At 40.3% G+C, this 16,202-nt stretch overlaps 1 protein-coding gene across 1 annotated transcript; it reads right to left on the reverse strand.

Moving 5' to 3' along the window:
* Positions 1–851: 851 nt before the first annotated feature.
* cdcp1b (CUB domain containing protein 1b) lies at positions 852–15,308 on the reverse strand. The gene is given in 11 exon segments (XM_037692996.1): positions 852–1,427; positions 2,519–2,585; positions 2,668–3,048; positions 6,460–6,822; positions 8,334–8,531; positions 10,034–10,387; positions 10,799–11,158; positions 11,390–11,605; positions 11,688–12,038; positions 12,224–12,436; positions 15,203–15,308. Coding segments are annotated over 11 exon segments (3,003 nt in total). The 5' UTR covers positions 15,204–15,308; the 3' UTR covers positions 852–928.
* Positions 15,309–16,202: the final 894 nt, after the last annotated feature.

Consider the following 16,202-nt stretch of genomic DNA (forward strand, 5'->3'; position numbering starts at 1 on the left):
GTTCAGAAGTTTTGTTGAAAGTCAACAAGCAGTATCTTACCTGTTGTAGATAGATTTTTGAAGAGATTAGTTTGGAGGAATTAAACAGTTTCTCCAAACTATGCGTTCCACAGCAGGTAAGATATTCGTTATTAATTTCTCCGTAGAACCCCACTTTAAAACTTTTTTTTTTTTTAATACAAAAACATCAAAGTTGTTTCATCTTAATCTGAAAACTCTGGGTATGTCCAGGTGACGTTTGTCCGTGCATTCTGCTTATAAAAAAAAAAAAAAAAAGCGTTCATGAAATCAGTAAGAAATGAGAAAAAAAACGTTCATAAATCTATTTTTAAAAAGTTTTTGATTTAATAAGCACAGAGTCGCTTTGTGCCCTTTTAAAAAACGTGAATAACGAGGGTTTGAATCATCAGAGAACTGTTTGGTTCCTGAACGCAACACCTCAATAAATGTGACAAATAGTCTCGACTGTAAATAAAAAAAACATCGGGAAAGATTTTCATAAAGTATTCTTAATTTCAGTGGGTTTCGGCTACGTCGTCTCACTGAAAATCGTGCATTTGTCAGTCATTTGCAAAAGTTACCCTTCTTGTATTAAATTTAAAATTCAAACGCGCAACTTTAAGAACTGCAAGAACATTTTGTGTTCTTACAGTTTGTGCTGCAAGAACAAATATTCACAGACGTCTTCAGTTTTTAAGCCGCAGGCTGTCGATTCATTTTAAGCAGACGAAAAGAGTCAAAGTGAATCGTCCCAGGAAAAAAATGCGTTTGTTTCCCAAATCTGTCGCTGCAAAGATGAGACTCGCAGCTCTTATCCTGACGACGGTCTGCCTTAGAAAGAACTCCCTGAGAGGGACGCCGGTCCCGCAGACGCTCGCTGCCGTACGGAGGATTTAGCAGTCCGGTTCACGGATCAAGTCCGAACAAACTACAAGGACTCCTCTGTTTCCGAGAGCTCGGGCTCCAGTTTGGCGCCGGAGAGCCGGATGGTGTTGAACTCGCCCGTGCTTTTGAACGTGTAGAGCTCGTTGTCCATCATCCTGCGGTCCTGGAAGCCCAGGCTGTCCTGCCGGCCGATGGGAGTGCGCGGGCGGGACGGGAGAAACGTCTCAGAGGGGTCCAGGAACGTTTTATACGGCTTCAACTCAGGTTCTGGGTCTGGTTCTTTAACGAAAGGCAGCTTGCCATCGTTGGGGCCTGTGAAGGTTTTATAGCAGTCCACCTGCAGGCCTGGCTGGAAGTCTTGTTTGCTGTCGGTGGAGGCGGAGCGGCCCAGCAGGTGGTTGTAGACCAAGCTGTCGTCTATGTAGTCGTAGACGTGAGAGTCGTTGTCGGATCGAGTTTTGGTGAAGTGCCGGTCGCTTGGGCGGAAGATATTCCCCTTGCCCAAGTAGATGGACGACTCCTTCACTTTTTGCTTCTTTTTCCTGTTGGGGGGGAAATACAAAAAGAAATCAGCAGATATATACGGAGACCCACGAGTGCCAGGTGTAAAAATAAAAATAAAGGTAAAACAAATCTTTCAAATCTGGATCAAAGCATAAAACGTCACACAGCCTTCTTTAGACAATACGCTTTTAAAGAAGTGTGCTAGCTGCTAGAAATTCCAAGATGGCTGCCGTGTTTTTCATCAAGGGGCAATAGAAAACTTTTTTTTTCCATAAGAGCAAATTATTTTGTGCTTCTAAAGATTAGATTACTAAAAACTGGTTTTATTTTAAAGGGCAGCCATTTTTATTTTTTTCTGTTCTGTACAACGATCGTTTAAGTAATTTGCACAAAATGTTTTTCCATTTCCTATTATAAAACATATTGCACATTTCTACCTCATAAACATCAAGATGACAAAATACCATTAGAAAATATTAAACTTTTGGTGGCCAGCTTAAAAAATGGCTGCCATTTTGAATTTGCAGTTCCATACAGTAGTCATACTGGTAATTTAGCATGTTATATTTTCCCACTACCCATTTATACAATAGAAATTTCACAATATTAAAACGCCATTTGAAAATATAGTACTTTGTCGGCCATTTTGAAAAATTGGACTGATATTTTGAGTGGCCAATGTGATTTTCTAAAAGTACGGCCTCACAGTAACTCCTATACCAGCATCCACATGTGAAAGATTGTTTCTCTGATCTGCTCCAACAAACTGGGGCTTCTCAAGCGTAGGTGTCAATAAATGATAGATTTACATAAAAATGGTGTGAATGTGCAGCGGGTTAAGTTGTGCATTCAGAGCGGAGCTGGGAAAAATGTGTGGTTTAGATATTTAAAAAGAAACAACAGCGACTGTGAAACAAAGTTTAGAGATCGTCTACGAGTTGTGGTGCATTCGATTTGTACCTAAAAGTGAACGAGGCTCCGCCAAAGACATTTTAAAGTCAGATTCCTGACCAGTCAAGACGTCACAGCTCAACATGGCTGGCTCGAGCAATATGAAATCAATGGTGTTCTTTCTTTTTATATAATTTCTGTCTTTCAGAGAAAAAGGACACATTGTTGGTGCACTTACTTTACAAGAACACAAACAACAGCCAGCACTATGATTAGAACCACAAGAGCTCCCGCTAATCCAAGAAGGATGGCCAGTAAATCTGGGCGGGGGCGAAAACAAAGAACAAAAAGTTCAATTTAAGTTCATGGCGGTGAGAATATTTCATGCGCCAGACAAAAACAATTACTTACTGGTGTTTTTCTGAAGAACAATTTGTGCCACGGCACCGAAGCGGCCCTTCTCCAGCTTACAGTTGGACATGTTCAGGTAGAAACTCTGGGGCACCGTTAAATTCGTGAGCTCTTTTTGGTCTTCGCGGCGGCTCATGAACTCTTCCTCTTGGCCCAGCAGCTTCATGTCGATGCCCGTGTGTCTGTCCTCGCATTTGGGCTGGCTGATGTTCATGAACTGGACGTGCGCTTGGTACCGACTGGGAAAGGTGACGATCCAGGATACAGTGGAGAGAGGCTTCATGCCCCGAGGCCAGTTGGGGGAGGCCAGCAGGGTGGGGGAGGTCGGCATCGGGCTGACTCTGTAGATGATGGTTTCTGAACAGAAAGTGATAATAAATCTCAGAACTCATTATTTCAACATGAGCTGGTGTTTAAATACACAGCAATATGTATTGTCTTGTAGTACAATACTGCCCCTGTGTGGAAGCTGGAAATAAGATGTGAAATCCATTTTTATATAGCTAATAATTTGTGTAATAATTTGAGCTTTTAAGAAACTTGTTTAGTTTCAAACGGAACAGAAACTAAACACTCGGATGACTAAGCAACGAAGAAAACACAGCGAGGATTCACACAAGTGCAGAATATAAAGATTTAATCTCTCCTAATGGTTTGAATTAAAGATAAACAACTCTTCCTTTTTTGATTTTACAGTTTCAAACATTGTTGATAATAAATAGCGTCAGTGCTTCAACTGGATGGATAAAAACAGCCGGTGAGCAAGTCTGAACTTGCTGCATTCAGGTGCTGGTAAAGTGTAGGAGAACACAACGGTTCGACTGACTGTTAGGTGAGTCAGAACAATTTGTACGCATTTTCCCTCCCTCACCTTTGCTGCATTGTTGAAGCAACATGTTCTGATATAACAAAGAAATAATTTTTTTATGAATTTTCAGACGTTTTGTGACAAGCTAAAGATAAAAATCGTCTTTGGTTCTGCAGCTCACATGATTAGAGCTACATAAAAAAATAACAGTTTGACACAGATTATTTGTATTTTAGCACCAAGACGATTCCCAATGAGCTAAAAACGTGTTTTAGTTGATCACAGGTTCCAAAAGTCTGGATCAGGAGCCCAATGAGGTACATGTGTGAATGAGAGGGAGGCTGGTGGAACAGAGAGGCTACAAGGAGCAGGACTTCAAGGACTTGGAGTCCACGGTCCAGGAAATTGGGGAGTGTGGTAAAGAGGTGAAAGAGAGAGTCCAGGCAGGATGGAGTGGATGGAGAAAAGATCCAGGAGTGATTTAAAACAAAAGGGTGTCAGCAAAGGTCAAAGGAAAAGTTTACAAGACAGTGGTGAGACCAGCTATGTTGTATGTTCTGGAGACAGAGACATGGACAAAAAGACAGGAGAAAGAACTGGAAGTGGCAGAAATGATGAAGATGTTGAGGTTCTCCTCAAGAGTGACAAGGATGGATAAGATCAGGAATGAGATCATCAGAGGTACAGCACAGGTTGAACAACTGGGAGATAAAGTTAGAGAGGCCAGACTGAGATGGTTTGGACATGTCCAGAGGAGGGACAGTGGGTATATTGGTTGGATGTTAGAAATGCAGCTGCCAGGAAAACGACAAAGAGGAGATATATGGATGCAGTTGGAGAGGACATGGAGGTAGTTGGAGTGAGGACAGAGCGAGATGGAGGAGGATGACTCACTGTGGTGGCCCCTGAAGAGGCAACAGTTGAAAGAAGAAGAAGTGGAGATCATGAGTTCCTGTGATTTATTTTCAGGGCTGAAAGCTGAAAAGTTTGGAAACCTTCACAGCCAACGATCAACTGAGGAACAGTACCTCTCACAGATTCACCGACAGGTCATCCCTAAATTTATCTCCCATTTCTTAAAGACAGGACTTTCAGATTCTGTTCATCACACACCACACTTCATTCTGCCATGATCAGACACAAAAACTCAACAGAAAACAACTTTTAAAAGAACTGCTGATTAAGAGCATGTTGAGAAGATTACACGTTATCAATAACCCAAACAATGGCTTCAGTCTGGCAATAAAAAAAACATTCAGCTGTTTTTTCCCCTATTCGTTACTTTCTTTAGGGTCTCATTTTATGTGTTCGTTATTTAAACTTGAACTTAAATCCATGTGGTGGCAGAATATTAATGGGTGTGACAACTTTTCCTAACTACAGTTTGTGTTCGAGTATGACCGTTTTATAAATTATGGGCATTTTTATTTCATATCATTTGGTGCCATGTTTCGTCTTATGTGATCTTAATTCTCTTCCGTTTAATCTAAACTTTATGAGTAAATTGACACAAGCCCTTTATTAAACTTAAAAGGATAACAGGTTAGCATTTAACAGGAATGATCTATTGCCTAATAAGGTGTGTATCTATCTATCTATCTATCTATCTATCTATCGAGAGAGAGAGATCTCTATATATACATACACACATTAATTAAAGAGATCACAGGATTTCTGTGCTAAACATGAAGATACACTGGATGATTTGTGGTTCAGAGTTGTTGGTTATACAGTTATGAGCAGGTTTCAAGGTACGTTTCTGAGTGACAGGAGTTTTTGTGTTAATATTGGTAATAGTTTATCTGCTTCAGTGACTCTTTCCTGCGGGGTCCCGCAGGGCTCAATTCTTATACCCCTTCTGTTTTCATTGTATCTGCTCCCCTTGGGGTCTATCCTGAGGAAACATGGCCTTTCATCTCATTCTATATGCTGATGACTGTCAGATTTATTTGCCCTTAAAACCAAATAGTTCATGCACAATTCTTCTGTTAAAACGTCTTAATGACATCAAGCCATGGATGGCGTCAAATTTTTTAAGTTTCAACAATCAGAAAACTGAAGTCATTGTGTTTAACCCTAGCTCCACTGCTGTCTTTGTTCCTGTTAACCTAGTCTCTCGTCAGTCATATCTTAAGCAGTCTGTAACAAATCTCAGGATGGTTTTAGACTCTGACTTTAAGTTTAATAAACTGATCAACTCTGTTCTACACAAAAATATTCTTCCAGTTAAGGCAGATATTTAAGATTTAGTCCGTGTTGACCAGATCTGACCTTGAAATAAATAGTCCATGCATTCATTACAACCCCACTAGTCTACTGTGACACTCTTTATGTTGGGGTCAGTCAGGTGTCCCTTTCACGTCACCAGCTTGTCCAAAATGCTGCAGCTTTGCTCTTAACAGGAACTTAAAGGTTTGAGCACATTTCACCAGTCTTGTCCTCCCTTCACTGGCTCCTTGTATGTATCAGAATTGATTTTAAGATTCTCCTGTTGACATTTAAGTGCATTAATGGCCTTGCACCCTCATAGCTCTATGACCTACTTCAACCATATGTTCCTTCTCAGGCGCTGAGATCATCTGACCAGCTGCTTTTGGTTGTACCAAAAACCAGGTTGAAGCTCAGAGGAGATCGAGCTTTTTCAGTCATTGACCCTAAACTTTGGAACAATCTGCCTCTCAACATTAGACAGGGTCACTTCACTTCCTGTTTTTAAATCTCTCCTAAAAACACACCTGTATTCACTGACATTTAACACAATGAGATTTGATTCAGTATTTCATTGCTTTTGTGTTTTTATGTTTCACTTTTGATGCTTTTAATTATATCTTATTTTTTCTTTAATTACTGTCTTTGATCTTATTGTTAAGCACGTTGGTAACAGCTGCTGTTTTAAATGTGCTTTATAAATAAATTTGACTGGACTACAATGCTGGTTCAGAGTGAATTAATGGTTTTACCTCCGATCTCCGGACTGACGCTGACGTTAAGTAAAGGCTCCTTGATCTTGCTGAAGTCCTGCGCCTTAGCCGTCACGGAGACGTTGGCGTGCACCTGAACTTTCTGGATTACGCCGTCGGAGCAGAAATCTCCGATAGAAAACTCATCGGCCTCGGCCACGCGCAGCAAGACGGACTGATTGCACTCCTGTCCCGGCAAGGACTGCTTGAGACTCCCTGTGGGGGACACCAGGTCCAGCGAGCTGTCCTCAGAAATCTTCAGGAGCCATGTGAAGCTGTCGAGGGGCATCGGCAGACAGGAGTCCAGCGAGGGGACCGTGAGGGACGCTGAAGGGCACGATGATCCACTTTCGCATTCCATTACTAAAAAAAGACAGACACTCGGATAAAACGCTTCTGCTTACATAAAAAATAATGGATTCTGTCAGCGATGGTGGAAATGTTGAGATGAACTGCCCAAATGTGGGACATTTATTTAGGACTCCTCCATCGTTCAGCTTTTCATCCAAACAGGATCAAAATATTGTCAATAATAAATTATTTTGGCAGTAAAAGATTGCACGTGTGGGCTTTTTGTCCACCATTACTTCCTGAAAATTTAAATAGTTTGGGTGAATTGGCTTACCTGGTTCTGTCTAACCAACCTGAGAATACCGCCCAACTTTGTTTATTTTAAGGGTTTGTCTTAGTTCCAGAAATCGTCGTTGGCATTTGTTTTGAGCCTTAAAGTGACAATTTACAAATGCATCTAAAAAAAAAAAAATTAATTATTGTGAAAAGGTTTTGTCAAACATTTCAGAAAGTGAAACTCGTACATAAATTCAATACGCGGAGTGAAATGAAAGTCTTCATTTCTTGTAATTTAATGATTATTTCTTGCAAATAATGAAAAAACAAACTTCAGTGTCTCAGAAAATTAGAATATTCCACATCCAGCTTTTGTCAGTGTGGGCACTGCTGGAAAATTAAATCAGCATCTTCATAAAGCTTGTCAGCAGAAGGAAACTTGAAGTGCTTTAAAATGTCCTGCTAGATGCTGCGTTGACTGAGGACTTCAGAAAACAGTGGACCAACACCAGCAGAGGACATGGACCCAAACCATCACTGACTGTGGAAACGTCACTCTGGACTCTAAGCATAGTGGATTCTGGACCTCTAATCTCTTCCTCCAGACTCTGAGACCTCGATTTCCAAATAATGTCAAATGTACTTTCATGTGAAAAAAGGACATTGGACCACTGAGCAACAGTCCAGATCTTTGTCTCCTCAGCAGGTAAGACGCTCCTGATGTCGTCTCTGGTTCAGGAGTGGCTGGACTTGAGGAATGAGACATTTGTAGCTCATGTCTGGAGTTAATCAGCTGATCAGGGTGTGACAACAGAAGTTTACAAGATTCAGCCTTTTCACAATATTTAAAATTTCTGAGACGCTGATTTTTTTTTTCTTCCTTATTTGTAAGCCATAATCAAAATTTACAACAAAAAAAGCATCAAAATATTTCACTTTGTGTAAGGAATCGATATAATATACGAGTTTCACTTTCTGAAATGACTGACAAAAAATATTGAACTTTTTCATAATATTCTAATTTTTTTTAGATGCACCCATAAATAGTTTCAGGTCAAGATAAAGTCATAAATCTGGGACTGGTTCACTCTAAAGGTTCAGTTCAGTCTTAAACAGAGCAAACCTTCAACTTTAAGCTCCCTTTGTGGGTTTCTCATATTCAGAACCAGTGCAAACAGACAGAACACAATTAGCACAAATAAAAAGAGTTTCCATCTCAACATGTAAAATGGACTTTATCATAAACGTCATATTTTTGTAATAAAATAAACTTTTTATAAACAACAAAAGCTAAATAAATATCTTACAATGAACTTGGCTTGCAGTCAGGCGAACGTCCTCATTTGGACAGTCGAGGAAGGAGAGACTGGCTGTGGTTCCAGCAGCCACCTCCATCTTCTCTTTCACCTCTGAGTTCATGCTGATCTCACAAAATGGGTCAGAACCCACCTTCTGGATCTGCAGGGAGACTCCTCTGAGTTTGGTTAGATCCACCGTACAGAGAACTAACACAAAAAACACAAAACAGACGGAATACTTTACTATAGGGAAAAATACATTATATTACTCCTGTAATGGCATTTAAAATGTCCTGATGCGTGCTCAGTCATTTATATTGAGTATATTGGTGTATTTAAAATATTTACCAACAAAATATAAAATTTTTGACTTAATTTCTTAAATTTATGCTTGTAATACTACAGGTATTATGAGTAAACATTTTTTTAATCAGAACAAAGTACTGTATAACGAAGACAGAAAACATTGTGTTGTCCTAAACTTTCAGCCACAATTTATTTGAAAAAAGAAAAACATTCATTTCCATCTGCTTTCCATACTCTTTGACTAACTTCTCTATCGTAGGACTCGTTCGCTCGTTCTCAGAAGTTAAAAAGAAATGAAAGGAACATATTTCTCGGATTTTCTGCTCATAAAGCAGCTTTTTGTCAAACAAAGCTGTGAAGATGAGACCGTCACTGTTTTTATATAAAACTGTCTTTTCAGCAGAACCAACTGTGCAGTTCTGAGAAACCCGTTTATCACTCATTTATTCAAATCAGGTGCGTTGGAGCAAAGAAACAACTAAAATGTGCAGAATCGTGGCCCTCGAGGACCACGGTTGGGCACCACTGAAATTAAACCGTGTCACTCTGCTCTTCTGCATCAACTACTGACTTCAAGGTCCCAAATCAGGCTTTTCATTTAACCTGACTCCCAGCGGTCATATTTAGTCATATTGTACCTTGGTCTGTCACGATAAACAATAAATCAATTAACCGCATGATAAATGAAAATTATCTACCTCATTCTCATTTATCGGCTTTATCGTTTCTTCGTGTCTCTCTCTTTCTACTGAAGACACTGGATGACAAAAGGCTCAACTCCAGTGTTTTTCACTGACCACTCCCTTTCTCTTTTCTCTTTAAAAATCCGTTTTAAGCGTCCAAAATTGCGTTTTTGGATTGCTAAAAGCAGCTAAGCTGAGAAGCTAAGCTACGAGCTAAGCTATCTAGCCGACCTCAGGGGGGGAAAAACTTCTGTCTTGTCGAAGCTCCAAAATTCACGGTTAAAACTTGTGCCTTCGTGTAAAAAGTTGTTTTTCTCTGCAAAAAGAAGCTGAGAACTTGTTTACTGATTTTTTTATTAAAAGCTTTGTGTGAACAATGCTATGCTAAAGAGCTCAAACCACACAGAGCGTCCACCATTTTGAGACTTGGAAAAAAATGGAGACAGCCCATATCACGTCAAGGGGCCTCCCTCCCATTTTCCTTAAAGAGACACGCTGCTCGCTTCCTCACTATCTATCCTTCAGTTCAAACAGTCTTATACTACCATCCGGTGGTCAAAAAAGGTACTACACTCAAAACAAATCAACCAACATTTCTTCTCAAACTTGTCAATAACTAATAATTATTGTCAAATTTCAAACAATATCAATTCATTGCAAAAATTTCTGAGACAATAAATCGCCCAGCAAAATTTGTTATCGTGACTGGCCTAACTGTACCTGGATGGCCGCTTCTCATCACAGAGACTCTGAAGCTCAGGCTGAGTCCTTGCAGGGTGGTGTTGGTTTCGCAGTTCTTCAGCACCATGCTGAAGTCGCCCTGCTGATGCTGAGGCTGAGGACCCGTCAGGGTCCGTCTGACCACCTTCTCGTTCCGATACTCCACTTCTACGTTGCCCGAGAGGCATTCGGGCTCCGTTTTCTCTTGAAAGTGGACGGTGTAGTTGTGCATGCCGGGCATCTTGAAGTCCCACTGAATCAGGTGGGAATCGGGGAAATCTCCAGGGTAGTTTGGGGTGATGAAATCGTTTTCTGATACACCTCGTGGTAAACTGACTTCCAGTATGGCCATACCTGAGGGGAGAGAAGCAGACACTACAGGGTTAGAAACATAAGTAAGGACATCAGATACCTCCTCATATTTGATTTTTATGACAAGGTACATTTTATTTGTTAGGTGCAAAAATACACAGCTGGAATGTGGACTAAGAAAAAAGTAAATTAAACTAGTACTCTATGAAGGAGTACAAATCTCCTGCTCAGGGGTGACGTCAAGGGGAGACCAGGGGAGCAATGGCCACCCTTACAAAATTGTTGAAAATCATAAATCCTGGTCTTGAATTAAACTGTCCACTCTTGATTAAAGACAATACATTACTCCCACAAAGATATATTTTTATACAGTGAGAAAGACATCAGACATGCTGTGACATCTCAGTCATCTATTAGATCAAATCAAGAATACAATAACCACTTCAGACTTACTTTTGATGGCAGGTCCAACATCAATCGTGAAGTCTACCGGGTACAGTTTGGTGTTCCCGGGCACAGACAGAGCCATACGGCCCTTGTAAAGAGCCAATATTGTGGTCACGGGCCCTCCTTTGCAAAAAGTACCGATTATCGCCGGCCCTGTGCGCAGGTAGTCAATAACAGAGTATTTGTGGTTATCCGGACACATCTGCTCGTTGGAAATCTGCTGCATGCCCAGTTCCGGAAAGTTCAGTTTGATAGCCAGCGAGGAATTTTTTGTTTTGAAGTCCCAAGTGAAAGTCCGGTTGAAGTCGGGGAAAAACGTGTTCTCAGCATGCACAATATTGTCAGGACAGGATGCTGCCGTGCAGTCTATAGGCAAAACATATTGAGAGACAGATTTATGTTGTTACAAGCTTTGAATTTCTGCAGTTACTGAATTTATTCTTTGCCAGGGAGATTTGAAACTCGGAGGCAGCAGACACGGTCACAGAAAAGACATTAGCTTATTATAGCTTGGGTGTTTCATCTTTACAAACCAATTTCACAGTCAACAGGATACAAATACCAATCCTCGCAAATAAATATTTTTAATACTCGTACCAATCTGTCTGTTTATGTCCACCCAGAAGACATCCTGAGGTTGAGGGCATGTGAATTCAACTGAAGTGTTGTAAGGGTTAGCCAGCCTCAGAAGCACTGGGTTGCATATTTGCTTGGACCCATAGTTTATGCACACTCTACAATCTGCATCTGTATCCTTCTTGTTGACAGAGATTATGGTGTTGGGGTCAGAGGTCACAGACATTGTTCTGCCACCTAAAGTCAAAAGGTAAATGTTTAAGGATATAGTTATGTTCATTTTGTTTTTCTAAAGAAATAAAAGTGTTTATTTACTCACGCCTTGGCGTCGCTTTGACACTGAACGCAGTCTTGGTCAGTTCTCCTCCTTTGGGCACTTCAAGCATCACAGTCGTTGCTCCAAGCGCATCAAGCTCAGACACTGTCCCGTCTTTGCAGTAACGGTTTGTTTTGATTGTTCCGTCATACTTCGTGGTGCTCACCGTGTGCTGAAAGCCATCCGGGCAACTTCCTGCGGCTGAAATGTCCTTCAGTCCATAATTAGGAAAGTCCAAAGTTAAAACAATTCTGTCTGGGACATTAATGTCCCACTTTAGGGTTCTCTTGAAGTCCTTGAAAAGGTTTGGATCAACTTCAGCTGCAGCAGGAGTACAGGAGCTCTTTGTGCAATCTGAGGAAATAAGTAACCAAATGTTTAAATTCAGCTGACTTTCAGCAATACAAAGAACAAAAGAAAACTCAATCATCAAATTAAACAAAAAGCCGAAACAAATTTAACCTAAAGACATGTTAATCAGTAAATATTTAAAAATCCTATTTAGTTAGCATAAAATAGATCATCATTCAGTTTCTTACCTATTTTTGTTGTCATCTTCACAGTGAATACATTCTGAGGCTTCATACAGCTAAACTCCACGGAGAGCTGTTCAGCACTCTTTAGTGTCTTTTCTGTCGAGCTACAATCGGGAGTGGAGCCACCAAGGATGCACACTTCACATTCTGGTTCTCCCGGGTCACGGCTCAGGACAACAGTAACACTGGGACCGATGGTCACGATTGTTGGTTCCACTGAAAGGAGTTAATAAAAACAAAACTTAGTGACACAGAAGGAAATTCTGATTAAAATGTTTGTAAACTGCTTGGTTTGTGTGCAAAGCTCCTCCTAAAGCCTTTGGCCTGATCCCATTTAACCTCCATTTTGACTGATGCCTTGACCCTTGACCTTTAATTCTGCAACAAGGAGCAGCAGCTGAAAAACTCCTTTAAAAATTGGACTCTCTTCAAAGAAAACGTAAGCGGTCACCGATTCTTTTTATGTGAACAAATGCAACACGTTTTTGCCAAAAGTTCCAACGTGCCATCCTTGGTTGTGATATTTATTTTACAGACTATACAACTTTTTTTGCAATTTATTGGAGTAAAAGTAAACGCAAGAAACATCTTAAACACCTGGAAATGCTGTGGATGAGTATAAAACGCTGCAAACAAGCTTATTTACAGTTAGCCACATGCTAATTAGCATTTATAGCATTGATTACATCTGATTATCTCATTTGCTTTGTTGTAAACTATATTTTAAAGTACAGTAGCTCTTTATTTAAAACATGCTCTGAAAAAAATGTTTTACAGATATTTCTATCAGTTTCCTTTCTTTAAATTAAAGACACCCCACCGCGTTAGCATGAATGTGCAAAATGGCGGGAAAATGACTCGGCAAGGGGTAAAATTGCACAACCGTAATGTATGTGTCAAAACATAATCAAGTTTATAATTTAAATGGAAAACTGGTGGAAAAAACAGCTTGGTTCAATACTAAATCCGTATTTTACCACCCCTAAAGTTCACTTATTTGTGTATTAAATCTCATAGCTAAGAATAGCACGAATAAAACTTTTACTAGTTTAAACCATCAGAATTTACAGCTATAGACAGGATATAGTTAAAACGACAAAGGGGATTTAAAAGACAAAAAGGAAATGATAAAATAAAGATATGTAGACTCAGTTTGAGAGGACATGGAGTGAGGACAGAGAACAGTGTGAGCTGACTCGCTGTGGCGACCCTGAAGAAGAAACAGCCAAAAGAACAAGAACAAGAAGCCAGCATTTAGCTAATGTCATAGTCTGCTTGTCATACTAGGAGTTTTAACCTCACTCTCAAACATGTGTAGTGGACTAAGCCTACGTCGGAACCCAGTCTAAGGTCAAAACTCTTGACCTTTAGAACCTTGTGGGACAGAAGCTGTCATTTCATGTATTTGACTCCATAAATACAGGTTCACCCATCCTGAGACTTTCTTTCTTGAAGATTCAAGTGAAAAGAACACTCTCTTTTTATAATCATTACTGTCTTACAAATGTTTTGATAATCAAGTTGTGTTAGTTCACTCAATGCTTTACAGGTTGAAAAGAACTACTCATTTTTATTTTACATAAACAGTAAGTAATGATTTTTATTCCTCATTCAGAGAAGAAATCACCTGAATAAGCATTTCTTGATTTTCTGTCTTTTGAATGAGCAAGTGTGTGCGTTTACAAGGTTACAGTCAAACGAAAAACAAGTTGTTATGTTAAAACTGTCATGTTTTAGAATCCTCTCAGACGTAAATAGAGATGTTTTGCACCTGTGTCTTAGGCACGCCAAAACAGAACCCTCTCGGTCTGTGAGAACATTTCTGAGCTGTCTCATAACAATTCTCGCGGTCTCTAACCTATTACGTCACAAAAACACACCCCTTCTGGTCGTTTCTGACCAATGAAAAATCCCAAAAAGTGAACCGGGAAAGAGTCTTTAAAATGTCAGTACTTCCTGGTTTACACGGACTCACAGGGACACGGAGAGACTCACAGAGACTCAGAGACTCACGGAGTTACAGAGTTGGAGAGTTGTCAGACTTCAAGAGTTCTGTGGGAGTTCTGTAAACTACACGAGAGCTAAAGTTCTGATGGAGTGCTGTTGGAGTTCCTGACATGACAACGAAGCTCTTCCGAGTTTCATGGGATTATAACATTTCCACTGAGGTGAGCTGTGGCGGACAGAATCTCGCCGCTACTCCGGACGAGTAACAGCATCCTACGGAGACGCTGAAAGGGTGCGTTAAACGGAATCTCGCCTGAGACATCTCCAGGTAAAAGAGTCGTTTTCACCACCTAAGTGTACTGTGAGGAAAAGCTGAAGAAAGCCCGGAGAGTGCCGTTCTGTTCAACACTCTACCTCAAACACCATCTTTCTCCCCTTTAAACTTCATCTTTCATCTTAAACTTTTCTATCAAGTAGAAATTCTCCCAGATATTTAGAAATGTCTGTGTAAAGTGCTTACCCACATTCATGTGGGTAAAAGATCATAGTTGTACAGTTATAAATGTCTGTTGGTGCAGCAACGGAGAAATCATGGCCGTATGATTTTTCCTGATTGATTGCTTTGTTGTTATTTTCATAATTTGCCAAATTAATGTAAATGTTTGATGTTAAATTTGATTCTGTAAATAAATGACCGCATTCATTTTGATGGGTCAAATTTAAATGACGTCTCCCGTTTGCATTTCCTTAAATTCAGTGCACGTTTTATTCAGTCCAGAAAAATGAGGAACTCGCGTTAAATGATGAATATATCCCAGCATCTGTTCATCTACACATGTAAAGTCAAAACTTGGTCCTTAGCTCATTAATAAACACATTTTAAGGGTTATATCCAGTATCAATAACACCAACTGTGGCTTAATTATCGCAATTAACCTCATAGGCCAAGGTTTTGTTGAATTTAACTGGCGGCTGTTTCTAAATGCATGTATGGTAGTGTTTCAAAGAGGAGTTTGCACAGGAATGTGTTCTTACTTAAAGGTCCAGCGGAGGCCTGAAACAGCACGGACTCCACCTGCGTCTCTGGCTTGACTTCAAGAGACGCAACGGCCTCGTTGACCAGCTTTAAAAGGGTCACGGATCCCCCACGACAATACTGAGTTTTGTCCTCCAAGTCCGTTTTTGATAGGGCCACCGAATACTGCAGTCCATCGGTGCAAGGTTTCGATGCTTCCGTTAGTCCTTCTCCAAGAACGTTCAAACTCACAAACATCTTTTTAGGTGCCTTCACCTCCCAAATGAAGGTTCTGTGGAACTCCGTCAGGATGGACGGTTGGACTTCTACCATCTTGGGGTTGCAGGCGCTCTCAGTGCAATCTGATTAAAGTTTAAGACAACGTGATTGGTTAGACATTTTAGTGGTTTATTCTTGATACGAAATGCATTTCTGACACAAAAGAACAAGAAATAAATGGGTGGGAACCAAGACTGGTGTTCAGAATCAAATTAACAACATCGTTAGAAACCAATCTTGAAGCATTTTCACTGTCAGAGGCTTTCTTTTATTTTTTTATTTTTGTATTTTAAAAATCTGGTCAAGATGGAATGCAAAAACATAAACGTTGTCCTCCTTTTTACACAACACACACATCAACAATATCTCACAGCATTCAGCCTTATCATTTGTTGCATAATTCTGCTAACAGATAGATAACCAATATGCATTTGCCTCTGTGAACTGGTATTTGTTCCTAAAGCCATTTTAAATGTACAAAAAAATATATTTTTTAAAGGAACAATAAAACCTACTAAAGGTTTCAGTGCCGTGACCATTTGTTGCAGAAACTCACCTATAGAGCTGGTAATTGTCACCGTGTACGACTGCTGGGGGCAGTTAAACAGCAGTTTCACTTCAGCTTCAGGCTGCAGGGACAGAGCGGAGCGGCAGGAGGTCTGGGTGTCGTTCGCCTCGCTGACGGTGCACACGGTGCACTCAGCCGAAGGCAGCTTGTTGGACACCTCCACGGTCGAACCT

This window comes from Nematolebias whitei, chromosome 19 (genome assembly GCF_014905685.2).
Source record: "Nematolebias whitei isolate Nwh7 chromosome 19, NemWhi1, whole genome shotgun sequence".
NCBI classification, from domain to species: domain Eukaryota; kingdom Metazoa; phylum Chordata; class Actinopteri; order Cyprinodontiformes; family Rivulidae; genus Nematolebias; species Nematolebias whitei.